This window comes from Mus pahari, chromosome 5 (assembly GCF_900095145.1).
Source record: "Mus pahari chromosome 5, PAHARI_EIJ_v1.1, whole genome shotgun sequence".
NCBI lineage: Eukaryota > Metazoa > Chordata > Mammalia > Rodentia > Muridae > Mus > Mus pahari.
In genome coordinates this window covers 109,799,210-109,816,942 of record NC_034594.1, presented here as the reverse complement: position 1 = coordinate 109,816,942, position 17,733 = coordinate 109,799,210, and the positions used below count along the sequence as shown (strand labels likewise).

Genomic DNA, 17,733 nt, shown 5'->3' with positions numbered 1-17,733 from the left:
GTTGTGAGCCACCATGTGGTTGCTGGGATTTGAACTCTGCACCTTTGGAAGAGCAGTCGGGTGCTCTTACCCACTGAGCCATCTCACCAGCCCAGGAAGAGTCTTCTAATAGAGCAGTGGGAAGCACAGGCGGGCAAGGGTGCAGTGGGGAGCCAGACTGGCCAGATGGGTGAAAGGATAGAGTGGGCGTGAGGGTGGTAAGGATACCACGTCAAAAAATTATAGCAGAGAGCCTCAGACTCTAGACCAAGGACCCTAGGGTCATCTGGGGTCATCTGGGGTCACCTGGGACGCTGAAGTCTCAAAATAGAAAGACCTCAGATTCAGTGGATGGACCCGCTCTGGGACTCTGTAAGTGGTAGGTGGCTAAGGTGTTTGAAACCACCCAAGTTACCCCCAGCCTCTAGCCTGGGCTTAGTGCTTCTGCATGAATGTCTTACTCCTAAGTGTATCCTCCCATTTGTCTTCCCAGAGGGAGAAGGAGCACACACAGGCTAGGCTCAGTGGTCCCCAGGAGTGAAGCCTGAGCCAGCTGTTCCCATGGCAACTACCTACAGGTACCTAGTCTAAGGATGGAACACAAGGAACTGGAAGGGATGAGCAGCTCCGTAGTCACTGCCATAAGCTGCCCCAGTCGGAGCAGAGCAGAAGTGAGAGCAAAGCCTAGAAGATGTCAGGCTGGCGGAGGAATATTCAACCAGGCCCAGACAGCTGATTCCCTGCGCTTCTGTAGTCCCTTTGCATCCCGCTCATTAAACATAGATGACCCTAGGGAGGGGGTTCAGGGGTCACCAGCTGCTGGGGCTTCTGGCCAGAGATGAGCTGAAGATCATTTTCAGGGAGAATGTGGCCATGACTCTCTGCTCTGGCTGCAGAGGCAGAAGGGGTTGGGGGCTGGGAAGCTGGTATAACACAGTCAGCGGTGGCATGTCTCCCCAAAGCAGGTAGAAGTGAGTCGGGAGAGCTGAGACTAGTCGGGCTCTGGGCTCTGGGCTCTGTTGTGTTTCTTATTTACTGAAAACAACAGATGGGTATAGTACAGGCTTCAGAGAAATCCGGTGCAGTGAGCCCTGGGGTTGAAGATGGTGAGTTTAGGTTCAAATCCCAGCCCTGCACCTCACAGCTGGAAGGAAATGCAAACAGCTAATCAGGCTCTCTCTGGCAGGATAAACTCCCACAGGACATGTTTCATGGAATATTGTGGGAGCTTTAAAGGCTTGAAGTGTGTGAAATACTTGGTACACAGTAGGCATCAAATAGGTGCTGGTTGCCTCCAAAGGTAGAGAGACAGAGGGCATAAGTTCTGCCAAAGGGTTGCTGTATTTCCAAGAATTGAGGTCAGTCAGGCCCTGGGTCCTACCCAGATAAACACACACACATGCATGTGCACACACACAGACACATACTCCCACACACCCTGACTCCTACACATACACAGAAGAGAGACATAAACACACACACAGAAATACATATATGTACACATACACATGTGTGCACGCAGACACACACACACACCCTGATTCCTACACAGAGAGAGACATACACAGACATACACAGAAATACACTTACATGTACACATACATACGCATGTGTTTGCACAGCCACACACACATACACACACACCTTCATTTTCCCCCTGATCACTTTCTTTAAGAGCTGCCTTCTCTCATCTTTAAACTAATCTCCAGGGACAGCCGGCCATGCTCAAGGGCTCTTGAGCAACCTGGATGAGTTCAAAGGGTAGAGATACACAGCAAATAACATCTGGTGGCTTCTGTTAGTCCCTCTGGGGCAAGGTCTCCCTCTTTCCTGTGCTGTGGACAGGCACTCCTTGCTCTAACTCTCCAGGGCATAGAGTTGTCAGTGTGCTCTGCCCTGTGTGGGTGCCTGGCTAGTCCAAGTAATAATCTGCCCACAGAGTGTGACCTTCCTCCTCATACTTGTGTCTCCTGAGAGGACTTCCAAGGCAAGAACCCAGGTTAGATTTTGCCACAGCCTGGACACACCTGTGCGGCCAGGCCAAAGTGGGGTATGAGGAGCGGGCACTCCATATTGGAAGATATAGTGTCCTTCAGCTCAGACACAGGTTGGTAGGCCTGGAAAGTTCCGGAACCTCTATTGAGATGGTTGCTCGGCCTAAGGTGCTCAGCTGCTTCAGCAGGTTCATGGCTGCTGAGCTGGGTTCAGGCTCTGGGGGGCTGGGGCTGGGCTGCTGGAAGGCCTGGGCATCCCCCCATTGCTTCTTCCTGATCTTGCCCAAGCCCCACTCTGATGCTGTTCATTCCCCAGGAGGCCCCATCTGCCCTTGGAGGCTGGCAGCAACGCATGACCCGCTGGTTCTGCAGATACCCAGCTCACACATCCTTCTTGTCCTCTCCCCTCGGAGCTCCCCTCCCCCCACTCTAAACAGAGTAGGAATGGGCTGAGTGATCTTTCCCAGGAGAAACTGAGGCCCAGGGGGACTAATCAACTTGCTCACAGGCCCCAGAAGCTCTCATAACTTGGTCACAGAGCCTCTGCTCCCTGACTGGAGTTCATGCTGAAGATGCTGTCCGTGTAGCTGTAGGGGGACCCAGGTTCCTCGGGGCAGAGAGCAGCTAGTGAGGGCAGGAGTGGGCAGGAAAGCCTTAGTGCCCCTTCCACCCGACCCCCCACCTGAGGGATTCCCTGTGAAGAAGCAGCAGGTGAAGGAACAGCTGCTTTTGCTGTACCTCCAGGCTGCTCTGTTCCCCAGGTTCCCAGGCTGCCTCTGGAGTCGGACAGAGAGAATCCTGAATGTTCTGTGCAGGCAGTCGTGACTGGCTTGGCAAGCAGGCTGTACAGCCCCGCCGGCCAGGCGTTCTAGGAAGCTCCTTCCAAGGCCACAAGCTTTGCAGGTTGCAGAGCTGGGATGGAGCCCAGCTGGGGAGAAAGGACTCCCTCGAGGAAGTGTTGGACAGGAGCAGTGGCTGCCAGTAAGGCCTGCAAGACTGGCAGGCGGCCCCACGTCGTGGAGGTAGAAAATCCTTGGCCTGGCCAGTGGCCCATGACTCCCCTGTCTCCTGGCAATGATTTATCTCATTCATCCCAGAGCGGAGGACAGGCCTCATCCTGTGGTCTGTGAAGCTCTGACTCCAACACACCGGTCAGGAAGAGCCTCGCGTGACCAGCCAGGCTGTCTTGTTGGCATTGGTAGTTTATTAAGGAAGGAGGCGAGAGAGACTGGAGCCCAGATCCCTCCTGTGCTATTTCCTTAAACCGTGTGACCTGAGAGAGTTAACTGCCTCTCAGAACCAAACACCTGCAAATGGGGATCATTACTATCCTCTCAGGATCGATGTCTTCCAAGGACAGAATGTCTGTCCATGTTTAGGGCCAACTGCAGCATGTAGAACACACTCAGGAAATGTCCCTTTCCATCCTTTACTGTCCCCCAAGAACACTCTCTCTTCCGAAAACTTTCTTCTTCCTCACTGTGGGGTTCTCTGTCTCACAATTGAAAGTCTTTCTTTTTTTTTTTTTAATTTTTTAAAATATTTATTTATTTATTTATTATATGTAAGTACACTGTAGCTGTCAGAAGAGGGGGTCAGATTTCGTTACGGATGGTTGTGAGCCACCATGTGGTTGCTGGGATTTGAACTCAGGACCTTTAGAAGAGCAGTCGGCACTCTTAACCGCTGAGCCATCTCACCGGCCCTTGAAAGTCTTTCTTAAAGCCAACAGCTTGGTAACTCTGCCCTTGTGTCTAAGCCCTGGGAGGGAGTAGGTGGGCGCTCCTAAGCCTTTATCTAAGGCGTTGAGGGTCACCCTGGAGGTGGTGACAGATGACCGAACCCAAAGGTCCTCTCCCCGGTGATGGTGGCTGAGGATCCGCAACACAGAAGGCGGTCCCAGGAACTGCAGCCCTCTGGGAGGCAGCTCTGTACCAATGTTAGTCAGCATCAAAGCCGAGGTCACATCAGATGCTGTATGGGTGGTATTGGGTTTGGGGAGCTGGGGGGGGTGAATAGCTTCCATGGCTGGGGGCACTCCCTTTTTCTGGGGCAACCCTACAAAGCCCACACTTTGCCCCCAGATTTCTCCCTCGGAATCTTTAAAATCAATCCTACACCCTCCGTTGTCAAGCCTGGTCTGAGGTCCACAGTTGCGTCATCCTGACAGAGTCATTGCCACTGACAGGTTCTGGGAGGAAGGGTGGCGTCTTATAGGAACAACTCTGAGGGAGAAAGGCCCTGTCCTGGGGGTGGAGCTACATGAAAGGCAGCCACATATTCAGCCAGGTCTTACCTTCTGCTCCTGGCGGCCACTAGATCTAGTCATGCTCTTAGCAAGTTTGTGACTGACCCACTTTGGGTCCCAGTGTGAGAACCCTGAGAACCTGAAGATGGGCGCATTCGTATAATGGACTGGATTATGTGCAAAAGCTGGGACACAGGATATAATCCCGCCCAAGGGGGCTGATTCTGGAGGAATGAAGGGAGAGAGGCTCAGGGCAGGGGGTGTGTCAGACTTCTGGAGAAAGAGCTGGTGGCTTTACACAGCCGCACCCCAATGGACTCTGACATGCCACACGGTGCCTAGCACTTCCAGGAATGCTCTGTGGCTGGGCTGCAGTGGTTATGTAGCTGACATGGCAAGGTCACTGGCGAGAACTTGGAAGTGTGGCTAATGCCATTGAGGGAATTATACCTTAGCTAGTTCAAATATAAAAGGTGTTCAACATTCTTTTTTTTTTTTTTTTTTTAAGATTTATTTATTTATTATATGTAATTACACTGTAGCTGACTTCAGACTCTCCAGAAGAGGGCATCAGATCTTGTTACAGATGGTTGTGAGCCACCACATGGTTGCTGGGATTTGAACTCGGGACCTTTGGAAGAGCAATCGGTACTCTTACCCACTGAGTCATCTCACCAGCCCCAGTGTTCAACATTCTTAAATCAGAAAAAAAAAAAAAAAACCCACATATTGGATCTATGGTGAGATAGCCTGGCACACTGGGCTGGCCACGGCCTGATAGACAGTAAGTAGCAATGTTGCCGAGGCTGGGCGGAAGGCAGGAAGAGACAGCGTACAGACACCTTAGATGACAGTGTAGATGACAGTGTAGCCATTCCTCAAAGTGGGAAACACACAACTACCACATGATCCTAAGCACATGAGGAGTATATCACATATACGCCTACGCATACACTCAAAAGAAATAGAAGCAGACGTCAACACATGTGACTTTCATGGCAGCGTTATTCATACTGGGCAAAAAAGGAGAGATGAAGCCAATGTCTATCAAATGATGGCTAGATAGGCAAATATTATCCACCCTGTAGAATATTATTCGGCCATGAAAAGGAACAGAGGGATGAAACATACTACAGCGTAGACCAACTGGGAAGGCAGCGCAGAGTGACAGAAGCCACAGAGGTGTGAGATTCTGTTTGTGTGAAGGATCCTGAATAGGTGGATCTGCAGAGTCAGAATGCAGAGTCAGAAGGCAGACTAGCGTTTGCCCGGGTTAGAGGAAGGGGAGGGTGGCAGGTGAGCGCTTAGTGTACAGGGCATACCCTGGCGGGGGGTGATAAAATATTCTGAAATTGCATGGGTGATGATGTACAGACAAAAGCCATGGAATCGCGTATTTTGAAAAGTGGATTTTATAGCGTGTGATTGAGCATCGTCTGCATATCTCACCCTCTCTAGCTCGTGGTGCCAGGATTGAATGAGGCTAGACCGTCTGTTTTCACATTTTGGCTTTGCCATGTGCTGCCATGTCATCCTGGCAGTCTCAGCTGCCACGAACTCTGGTTTTCTCAGCTATGAAATAGGGGTAATAAATAGACCGGCCCAGGCATGTCCTGCAACCGTACAGGGTTCGTATCCATAAAGCCGCTGGGACAGAACCTGGTATCAAAGACAGAAGAGTTAGCCAATCACCTAGGATTACTGGGGTCACAGCCAGAGATTCCCCCAGGCCTCTTCCGGTGCTGTGCATACCTGACCCCAGCCCCTCTCCTCCTCTCCTGACTCCCTGCAGATAGCTCTCTGCTGTGTAAACTGTTGCTATGACAACCATTCCAGGTTCCCAGAAGCAGCTGCACAGGAGACCTCATCGTCTTCAGCGCAGGGTGTCACAGGAAGGCTCTGGGCGTTGTTAAAATAGGAAGCATTTCCAGTAAAGGTAAACTTTGAGGTTCACTGGGCAGGAGACTCCAGGTTCGTCCTTAGCAGCGACCTGCCTGAGCATCTGAGAGAGGCAAACTGTCTCCTCTGCCGGAGATCTGCTCACAAGCCCAGGCCAGCGTCAAATCTTCAGAATCCTCTCTTACCCTGTTACCTGGTGTTCAAAGGAACAGGGGTGGGAGGAAGTTTTTTTTAGAAGTGTAATAGAAAAAATAGACCTAGCCAGGTGGTGGCAGCGACAGCTGCGCGAGGCACAGGCCTTTAATCCCAGCACTCAGGCAGAGGCAGGCGGATCTCTGAGTTAGAGGTCAGCCTGGGCTGCCCAGTAAGTTCTAGGACAGCCAGGGCTGCACAGAGAAATCCAGTCTCAAAAACAAGCAAAACAGAGAGAGGGAAGGAGAGAGGGAAAGAAGGACAGACGGGCAGACAAACCGACTTTACAACAGTTATTCCAAACAGGATCTTCTTCTGGTCTAATTGTCCTGGACCTAGCAAAGCCTTCCCCAGGTGCGAGCCATTGAGAAGTAGCTGTCCCCTGGTCCTGTAAGCTTATTCCCCAAGTTCTTTGTCAAAGACCGCAGAGTGAAGCTGAGCTGCACACCATTGCAGCGAGCCTTTCTGCCTTCCGCTCAATGCAGAGACCACCTCTCTTCCCAAAAGGACCCTGATGGGTCCTAATGGAAGGAGTCTGTCCTACCTCTCCCAGAAAGCCACCCGCCCCAAACACACTGCAAAAGAGCAGAAATGAGACCTTCAGAGAACAGACTTGGACCCCACACACTTCTCCAGGTTATTCCTTGTTTCAAAAGGTAAGCTGGATTCTCTCTCAAACTTTGGCTCTGACTATGAGCTTGCCAGGGGAGTCTGTGGGTCTCCAGAACCTACTTCTACCTTACCGGGTTGAAAAATCCGGGTAAGCCAGGCCCTGCTCTTAAACTGGTCCACTAGGAACAGGGCAGGCACTGCCTGGGTAGATGGCGTAGCAAAATCAATGCTGCAAACTCTGGGCTCTTCTCCAAGTGTGCTAACCTAGCCAGGGTGTGGACTAAGGGTTACGAAGGATGTCTGCCCCAGGAATGCAGTACCTGCGAAGAAGCAATCCTAAGCAGAAATCAGAGGGAAAGAGGCCTTTGGGCGACTTCTCCCAAGCCCGGGAGCTAGACAGCTGCCCTTCTTACAGCATTGCGGCATCAATGCAAAGCGAGGCTGCATGCGGCTGAGGACCCATAGCGCCCCCGTGTGGTTGTTCTCTGCAGCAAGTCCCAGAGACCTTGCAAACTCTTGGTGGCTGTCTTCCCGGAAAGACAGAGCAGAGAGCAGAGAGCTGACTTGTGCCAGCGGTATTTCTCCATCACTTTGAGTGGGGATGTTGAGCCCTGGTGCTTTGTCGGGTCTCCTGTTCTCGAAATGTTTACACAAATGCAAAGTAGGACCCTCCGGTCACAGCACCTGATTTCAGAGTTGGCAGCGCAGCAGATTTCCCCGGAGCCACCTCCAGCATTATACAAACCTCAGCCTCGCACAAAGTCACATGATCACACTTCGTCAACTACACCGCTCCCTTACTTACAGACGGGGAAACTGAGGCCCAGGGAGAAGTCATTTACCCAAGTTCCACAGCTGGTTGATGTTGTTCCCTTGGGACTTTTAGCTCAATGAAAATCAAAACTGCACATGAACGGGGAGAACCCAGAAAATTCCAGGCTGTAGTGCCTATGCGTCCTTCTTTTGTTTAGCCCCAGGTTTGTTTGTTTGTAGTTCTAGTTTTTGTCTAATGGCTCCATATAGCCAGTGCGTTTCAAAGTCCTAGCTCTGTCTGGTGCCTCGTGATGGACCACCCATCAGGACTCCAGGCAGCCCCTTGCCTGAGTAGGTTCAGGGTTCTCCAGGGTAAAGAGGAAATGCCTGGGAGCTCCTTTGGGGAGCAGGAGTGCACAGGGTTTGCTGCACTGTGGGGTTCCATGTCAGCTGCCTCCCACAGTATTGTGACTTAAGTGGGGGCAAGAGAGAAACAACGGGGTTAGGAACAGAATGAATAGTTTCCTGCCTGCCTGCCTTCTCCGCCACAGTGGGTGTCTCTGGCATGGAGGCCCGCCCACCCTGCCCCCTTCTAGGACCTCTGGGGTCAGCAGATGATTTGGGAAGGGGTGAGGAAAGAGGGTGGAGTTGCCCCTCAGACAAGCTGCTGGGCTCTGCCCTCAGGCAGGGGAGATCCGTGTCACAAGTCACTTGTCAGTTTTTAGCTTTCCTGGCTACGGTGCCCGAGTCAGCGTTTGCAGGGGTGGGAATGGGTCCAGTCCAACTGGTGCAGATCTCACAGAACTGCCCAGCTTAACCCGGAGCCTCTGGGTCACCCTGAGATGGACCTGGGGTGGCCGGCCTGGCCTGCTCTTGCTGGAGTGGGTAGATCTATGTCCTTGAGTGGAAGAGAGGAGAGAAAAAGATTCTGATTCCCAGAGACATCTGACCCACTGAAACACCAAGTACTGCTCAATGGATCCTGGCAGCACTGTGTGCAACTCCCCAGTGTCTTTCCATTGTTGCAGCAAGTCCTGGGACAAACTGACCTGCTGGCTAGGCCTGGAATCTTTTTATTTTTATTTTTCTTTCAGCCAAAATTGTGATAGATTTCCAGAATTTAAAGATCAGACTCCTGTACTGGGGATCAAATAAGGTTGGGGAATTTTCTTCCTCTGAAGAGTTGTTGAGATGTGTGTGAGAGAGAGAAACAGACACGGGGAGGCCCGGTGCTTCCTGTTTCCAGGTCGTTTAGGCTGGCCTGGATTTCTACATGGATCGAGGCCCAGACCATCCCCTGTGGTTAATTCTGGCTGTGACTTCCCTCTTCTGCAGATACATCTGATCTGCCGTCTCAGCCCACAGTACTGGACAGTGAGAAAAGGAGACCAGGCCAGGAGTCCCGTCACGGCGGCCCTGAGTCCCCTCTGCGGGCTCCGAGGAGAGGTCATTTCCTGTCCTTAATGTGAGAGGGTGGCAAATGCTTTCAAGCTCCCTCCTGGGGGCTTGTGCCTCACCCAGCCGTTCCCAGTAAAAGCCAGTCTAGAGGGACGGTGCAGCTCCAGAGAGTTCTTAGTTGCCTTCCCCTGAGCTACACGGCTTGTGGGTTCGGAAACATTGGTGAAGGTAATTAAAGCTTCAATAGTCAAAAGTTATTGCAGTTTACTTAATTGCTGGCTAATAATTAAAACCTCACAGATCGTGGGGAAACCTGACTACTGGGTGATGGATTCCCCCCTGAGCCGCCTCCTTCTGGAACTTTCCTGAATCTGTTGGGGCTTTTACCCTGAACTGGAGGCTCCCTGTCCATTACGATCTTACAGCTTAGCCTTCTGGTTCAAGCAAGTCTCTGTAGCTACGTGCATCCCTCGGGCAGGACTACCCTGAAAAAGGCAGCTAGTCAGGCTTGCTGGTGCAGCCGCAAGGTTTGCCCAGTGTATCTCAGCTGCCCCTAGGTCCGGGTGTGAGGGCCTCAGCTAGCGAGAGCGCAGTCCCACCTGTCAGTGAGTGACCGAGTGTGGGGCGCTCCAGCCTCACTGTCTGCCCATCTCTGCCTGCTGCCAGATCGATCCCAGCTGTATGTCCAGGCAGTTTGCTGTGTGCCCGACACTACGCTAAGTGTGATAGTGAGCTAGGCCCTTAAGCCTCGCTACCGTGAGGTCAGTCCTCTCTCCATTTAGCAGAAAGCAGAACTGTAGCAAGATGAAGTAACCTGCTCAGGGCCAGCCCGGCTGTGGAAGGGCAGTGGGTGGACCTGGATGGTGGGTTTTCTTCTTGACACTAAGAACTGTGTTCTTTTTTTGTTTTTGTTGTTTGCCTGTTTGAGACAGGGTTTCTCAATATAGACATGACTGTCCTGGAACTCACTCTGTAGATCAGACTGACTTCCGCTGGCCTCTGCCTCTCAAATGCTAAGATTAAATTAGTGAGCCTAAGAACTATGTTCTTGACACCAGAGTAAAAGTCCGTTTCTCCCCAGTGTCCAGGTCTTTAGCTTAGCAGCAAACCCTGTCTTGGCATTCTTGGGAGGCCTGTTTCCCTTGTCTGATGCCGGGCAGGTAGAAGGAACCTGCTCACATCACACACACATACACACACATGCACACATGCACATGCGCACGCACACACACACATACATCAGTGTACCCTGGACCTTCCCTTTGCAGGCACAGGTTGCCTCTTTTCCTCATGAATATCTTAGTCACCTTCCTGTCTCTCAATGAGAGGCAGTGCCACCCAAACCGCTCCATGTGTGTATCTGCAGGATTGCAGAACACTGTATGGGCACACCTTGGCGAGATGTGCATATTCTGAGGCAAGGTATTAGAATGGAAAGAATAGGGGAGTTGGAATCCAATTATAATGAATCCAATGAAATACCACAGTCACATGAGGCAAACGTGGGGCTCTGGCATTTCTGTGTGCATGCACCTGTGTGTCAAGTGTATTTGACTGTTGATTTGTAGTGAGACTCCTCAGACACACATGACACACACACACACACACACACACACACACACACACACACACGCACACACACACACACACTTCACCCTGGGAGCTATGTTCTGCAGAAGCTTAGCTGTAATGTGCACAGAGGTGTCACATAGGTTGGAAACATCTTAAACAACAGTAGGAAGAGACTCCTCCTCCATCTTTGCCATACTTCAACCTTTCCTCTAAGACCACATCCTGAGACCACAGGGTTGACCAAGACACGGAGAGGCGGCCTCCAGGACATCGGGACATAACCGATGAATAATGTTTTAGTAATGTTAATGCCATCACAAATCGCTAGTACTTTGAATCCCTCCATCCCTTCCCAGATCTTCATTCTCACTGCAGACAGTGAGAAAGAGACAAAGCTTAGTAAAAACAGGCTGGATGCTGGGGCAGAACAGTTACAGATGTGGAGGGGTGAGGGTAAGGGGTAGGGTGAGGTTTTTTGCAAATAAAACTTAATAAAAGCTAAAAACGGTAAAATGACTGGGAGATCAGAAGCATAAATATCACCCCCCCACACACACACAAACACACACACTACATACTACACACATACACAAACACACACACAGAGCAGACCCAGCTGTGGAAATGTAAGGTGTCATACTGTAGCTGGCCACTAGGGGACACTGATGAGGCACCCATGGAACGTTAGGGTGTAGCCACTTCAGGACAGTCCCAGCCAGGGCACTGAACAGAACCAGCCATTCCCATCAAATCAAGCCTTCTTGCCTCTCTAAGCCTACCCTGAGGTCTGCAGATAAATCGTAGCCCCTCTGCCATCCCCAGATGGTTATATTCCTGCACCTTGGCCTCCCACCTCTGTGACACGCAGGACCGGACCAAGCCATTTCCAGGACCTTGGTATCTCTGGTTTTTGAAGAGTTGAGCCCTGGTGTGTGTGTGTGTGTGTGTGTGTGTGTGTGTGTGTGTGTGTGTGTGTGTGTGTGTGTCTTTGTCTTTGTCTTTGTGTCTGTACTACTCTACTCTGTTGATATGGAAAATTGTAGGGGCTGGGGTAGAGGTCTTTGAGGAGGCTAGGGAGAGAAGGCACCATGATTGTTATATCAGGAGTTGAAATATTGTTCTCTGTCACTACCAAGATTCTGGGTTCTAGTTCCCATCATTCCCTGCTATGCCCCAAAGCCTAGAGAATTAGGAATGAAGCTGGCTTGAACATTTTTTCTTAAAGAGACAGGGACATTTTTAATGCCACAATCTCCAACATCACAGACACATACAACATGTATACACACATACATACATATACACACGCATACATACACAAATATACCCATATGCATGCATACATGAAAAGTTTTAAATGGTGGTAGCTCTCACTAAATCTTGGGGTATCATTAAGCACTTACTGTATGCAGTCACTGTGCATGTCACTGCTGACACAGGAGTGCCTTGTGTTACAACAAAAGAGGTTGAGTTTCTTTCAGACTCTAGCTCTACCCTGTGCTTATGCTAGTTGTGCGGCCTTGAGGAATTTATGTGATCTCGAAGTGTCCGTGTTCTCATCTGTAAAATGGAACGATAGCACAAATCTCCCATCGGCATTTGACTGGATGATGTGTGCAGGGGACTGGGCACACCCAGGAGTCTCTGAATAACTCTGTCACTTTCCTCTTTGGAATGCACCTTGGCTCATTTCCGCCCAAACCATAGAAGGCGTCACCCTTCTGTGAAACCCATGCCTTGTTCTTGATCCCACATAGGGTCTTGCGAATTAAACCTTAAAATATATAGGTATACACTGTCTAACCCTCACTGTGTCCCGTGACAAGCCATCACTTCAAGGCAGGGAGCAGCTCGCCAGGCGACACTTGCCAGGATAAACAGGCATTGGCAGCCAGAGAGATGACGCCAGGGCTGTGGACAGAGCTCAGACCACGGGCATGGAGGCCTGCCATTTCTCCTTGTTCCTTGACACCAACAGGGAGCCCTGAGTACACGAGACTGGCTTGAGAAACTGGGGGACAGGGACAGGACCCCAAGGGAGGGAGACAGAGATGGCTGGGCCCAGGATTGGAGTTGGCCCGAGAAGAAGGTGCCCCAGAGGCACTGGGGAGAGCCATACAGCATGGCCCTTCCACCCCACCCAGCCGCTCTTGGCCGGCTGGTCAGTGACAGTCAGACAGCCTGAGCTCAGGCTTGAGGGGAAAAAAAAAATACCTCTTAGGGGATTCGGAAATGTTCTCTTTGGCGGCCAAAAGGAGCTTGCTCCCCTGCTGAGTCTGTGGGTGGAGAGGCTGGGCCTTGGAGTAGGGTAAGGTTGGCTTGCACAGAGGGCTGGAAGGGTTGAGGAAGGGAGGAGAGGGGTGGTCTCACTCTTATCTCTGTCACTAACTGCTGAAGCCAACTCTTGGGGAGGATTGGGAAAGCTGGGTTCTTCAGTGACAGCAGTGACCGCGACTTTGGATTGCTCTGTAAAAGGTTCCATGGGACATGGTCCAAGAGCCTCATTAGTGTCCTCAGAGCCTAGCACAGTACCTGGTACCAAGTTGAGTTGGATTGTTTCTGTTTTGTTTCATTTTTTTTTTTTTTTTTTAAGATTTATTTTATTTATTATATGTAAGTACACTGTAGCTGTCTTCAGAAATCCTAGAAGAGGGCGTCAGATCTCATTACGGATGGTTGTGAGCCATCATGTGGTTGCTGGGATTTGAACTCATGACCTTTGGAAGAGCAGTTGGTGCTCTTAACTGCTGAACCATTTCTCCAGCCCTGTTTTGCTGTTTTCTTTCTTTCATTTTCTTCTTTCTTTCTCTTTCTCTTTTGAAACAGGGCCTCACTCTGTAACCTCAGCTGGCCTAGAACTTGATATGTAAACCAGACTGTCCTCAAACTCAAATTCACCAGCCTCTGCCTTCTGAGTGCCGGGATTAAAGGGGTGCCCCACCATGCCCAGCCCCAAGTGGGGTTTGATAAAGATTTCTTGGGTGGGTCAGTAGAAGGGAGAGGATCTTGGGATTGATTGTTCTATCATTTGGATGCTATTTCCATCCTGTGATGGGAGAAAGTGTGAGGCTTCGCTTACCATTAGAGGCTCTCTCATCTGTCCAAGCTAAAGTGATCCTGCCTGGGAACCAAGGCTGAGCAAAGCCGGTCCTGATTGGGTCAGACTCTGGCCCCGCCCATGCTTCTTCCTCAGTTGGGATTCTAACTCTTGGACTGGGCCTTGGCCTGCCCAGAAGGTGGCTGCTCATCTCCTGCTCCCACCAGCCACCTCACCTTTAGGAGGCTGTCAGAACCGCCTCTTAGACCCCTCAGAGCAACCCCACATGGCCCAACCCTTCGAACGATGGCCCATGATATGTTGACAGATTGAAACTGGCCTAGTAGGGATATTTATATGGTGGCACTAGCCAAGCTCTACCCATCAGATTGTCCCCTCCTCCAAGAGCCTAAGCTTCAATACACTGCTCCAGAGGATGTTTCGGTGTGGGTGTGTGTGTGGGGGGGTTCCATTTCATTCTACCACAGGAAAGCAAAGCCAGAGGCAACAGTGGTCACTCAGGGAGAGGCTCTGAGGGGGCCCTGTCTGTAGGGACGGGGCTTCAGCCAGCCCAGGACACACATGGAGACCTTTAGCTGTACCTGCTCTATTGGTCATCTTTGAGGAACAGAAGAAGCAGGTGGCTGGCCCCAGGGTCTGGCTTCTGGGAGATAAGGGTGTCTGCCTCCCCTTCCCTGACTCCCAGGTCCTCTCCACTCACCACCGCCTCTTTCTGTTCTCCTCGCCAGACCCAGAGTCGCAGAGAAAGAGAACGGTGCAGAATGTTCTGGATCTCCGACAGAACCTGGAAGAAACCATGTCCAGTCTGCGAGGCTCCCAGGTGACTCACAGGTAAGCTTGGGCTGCCCTCCCTCCGTGGTGTGCTCTTCCCAGGTCTGGAGGGCAAGGCCTCAGTGTCTCCCCACACCTCCCCACGGGCATCCCAAGGTGACCAAAGGGCCTTGGCCTCTCTGAACACAGGCATTTGGGGCCCCGTATTGCCAGCATGACAAGGAAGGGGAACTTGGCACCACAGCAGAAACCCTGCTCCTTCTACCCTCTGCTTATGCGTGAGCGCAGGCTATCACCGGTGACGGTGGCTGGGCATGGGTGCACACATCCAGGTGTGCAGTCCGTGACACCTGCTCTCTCTGTGGGCTACAATCTCCTCCTCTTTCAAGAGGGCTTTGTTTACTGAACACCCCTCCTGCTTTTTAGCCCCATGCCTCTGGGGTGCTAGTACCCTGAACCCCAGCACCTGGGTTCATCAGCCCTCTGCCGGCCAGGTGTCCTCGGGCCTCTTCTATCACTCCTAAAGGAGGGCTGAGTGCCCAGCAGGGTTTACATACTGGTACCCAGAAAATCAACCCCGTGGTATCCCCTCTTATCCCCCAGCCCTTACAGAACCCCCCAAGGCCCCAGCTATAGGGTACACAGCCCTCCCTCAGCCCTTTTCCCCAAGAGCAGCATTCTGGCACCAGCCCCTCCATGAGTCAGAATTTCCCATTCAGTTCCTCTGGGCTTCCCTGGGCCGTTCAGATGAGCTCATACTGTCAGCTCTAAAGGGGACAGAGGGCCCAGCTGAGTTCTGAGGGGGGAGGTGAGCAGGCAGCCAAGACTGGGAGATCGTGGGGCATGGACATAGAGGGCCTGTTTATTAAGAACCAGAAGCCTCCTCAGTTGAACTAGAGGTAGGTCCCTCTCCGCCTCCTGGTGCTAGGAAACAGAATGCAAAGTTTGGACACGGGGGCGGGGAGGTCAATGGGAAAGGGAGTTTGATTAGCTCAGGGCACTGCCAGTCAGAGGAGTATCCAGACACACCTTCATGCCTTCAGTGTCAGAGGACTTGTTACGTTTAGGGCATCACAGTCTATGTGGGAGCACAGGACTGCTGCGGAACCTCGGCTTTCGGGAGCCTTCATCCATTGGCCCTAGGGCTTCTTGTTGAGATCTTTCTCCCCCCTTACCCCTCAGGCCCACTCATATCCCTGTCTTCAAAAAGCTGGCTCTTAGCCCGGCAGTGGTGGCGCTACACCTTTAATCCCAGCACTTGGGAGGCAGAGGCAGGTGGATTTCTGAGTTCAAGGCTAAGCCTGGTCTACAGAGTGAGTTCCAGGACAGCCAGGGCTGTACAAAGAAACCCTGTCTCAAAAAAACAAACAAATGCTGGGCGTGGTGGTGCACGCCTTTAATCCCAGAAGTGAGTTCCAGGACAGCCAGGGCTACACAGAGAAACCCTGTCTCAAAAAACAAAACAAAACCACAAGGGAAGGGAAAGGAAAGGAAAGGAAAGGAAAGGAAAGGAAAGGAAAGGAAAGGAAAGGAAAGGAAAGGAAAGAGAAAAGAAGAGAAAAGAAAAGAAAAAGCTGGCTCTTAGACCCAGATACCTAAGCATCTTCCTGATGACTAGGAGGCGGCAGGCAGGGGAGTCTGGGGAAGTGATCTGTGTGGCTTCAGGAGCCCTGGTACAGCCCCTGCCCATCCCACAAGCCCTAAACAGGAATCCAGGTAGGGTGGAGGCTCTAATTCAGCTGTTATCCAACAGTTTAGCTCCTATAGATGAATCTTTCCCTATCCGAGGAAGTTTCTGGAACATCTCTCCATGCCAAGTCACCGGCCAAGATCGTGCCAAAGGAGCTGAGAATTGCTGAGCCGCTATAAGAGTCACACCCCAAATGACTCACCCCCAGAAGCAGGGCAGAGGCAGCCGCTCCAGCCTCCTGGTGTCTTCATGCCTGCCCTGAGGCCCCAGGGAAGCCAAAGCTGACTGGTTGAGACAAGAGCCTTGGGGCCTCTGGCTCCAGCCTCCCTTTATGGAAAAGAAAGGGCCAACAGGCAGCCAACAGACGGCTGGGTCTTCTGTTTACTGTGGACTCCCGGTCGCTTCCTCTCTTAGCCTTTAGTTTACATTAGCTCTAGTCCACACTGAGATAACCCAAACACCCGTGTCCCGACTTTCCATGGCTCTCTTGCTTTTTAAAGTGCTTTTTATCAATCAGTCTCTCCCCGAACCTCCGAGCACTAGTCTCCTAAGCTAGAGAAAAGGCCCGGGAGAAGGTACACACGCTGACACAAGGAAGATACACACGCTGACACACGCAGGCCCAAGAGAAGATACACACGCTGACACACGCAAGGCCCGGGAGAAGATACACATACAGACACACGCTGGACCCCACAGGCTCACGGGGGGGGGGGGCAGTTCTGCGCTGCGTCTACACAGCATGAGGCACCAGCCTGCAGAGCCAACACAGTCTCATCTCGGAGGCCTCAGGGGTTCAAGGGTGCAGCTGCCAAGGTCACCCTCCCCCTGGGACTCACAGGGTGACTTAGACTCAGTTCCTTTTCGGAAACTTGACTTTCAGGCCACATCCTCTGCAGGTATGTTTCCCTCAGTGAGGAGAGTCTGAGGTAGGATGGTAAGGAGAGGAAGCAAAACTGACCTCCCTCCTCCCCCACCCTCACTCCCCCTCCCCGACCCTCCCCATGCCAGAGGCAAGCCTGGGGCCAGGTTCTGGCTGCAGGTCAGAAGATCAGCTGTGAGCTAGAAACCTTTTCCCCTGAGAGCTCGAGATGGGGTTTAGTGCAAAAAAACTGGATGGTTGTATTGTATCCCTTGAATCCCAGCACCCGGGAAGCTGAGGCAGGCGGATCTCTGAGTTCAAGGCCAGCCTAGTCTACAGAGTGAGTGCGAAGACAGCCAGGGCCATAGGTTGCCTCAGTTTACCCAGCTGTGGTGGCCCACATACCTCTCGCATGTCATTGATTCAACCCTGTCTGACTTCGGTCAGGCCGTGTGATAGAGAAGAGCCACAGAATTTGGAGCTGCGCCACTGCTAGGCTTGGTGGTGGTGGCGATGCTAGACTAAACCAAAGCCCTGATCACCATCCTTGTCAGATCGCAGCCATACTTCCTCTCTGGCCCTGTGGGAGGACCCAGGGACCCTAGCCTCAGGCCCTCTGATATTAGCCTGCCTGTGGCTTCCTTGGCCTGGCTTAGCGGCTTTAAGGCTTGTGACCCTGAATCTTGCTGTACCTTTTTTTTTTTT

At 51.8% G+C, this 17,733-nt stretch overlaps 1 protein-coding gene across 4 annotated transcripts in view; it reads left to right on the top strand.

Moving 5' to 3' along the window:
• The window catches only part of Nav1 (neuron navigator 1), a 255,032-nt gene that overhangs the window by 136,046 nt on the left and 101,253 nt on the right, over positions 1 to 17,733 (top strand). For all 4 annotated transcript variants that reach the window (XM_029538188.1, XM_029538187.1, XM_029538186.1 and 1 more), the window contains one exon: positions 14,434 to 14,536. In XM_029538188.1, the coding sequence (XP_029394048.1) occupies positions 14,434 to 14,536 (103 nt within the window). The remainder of the gene's footprint in view (positions 1 to 14,433; positions 14,537 to 17,733) is intronic.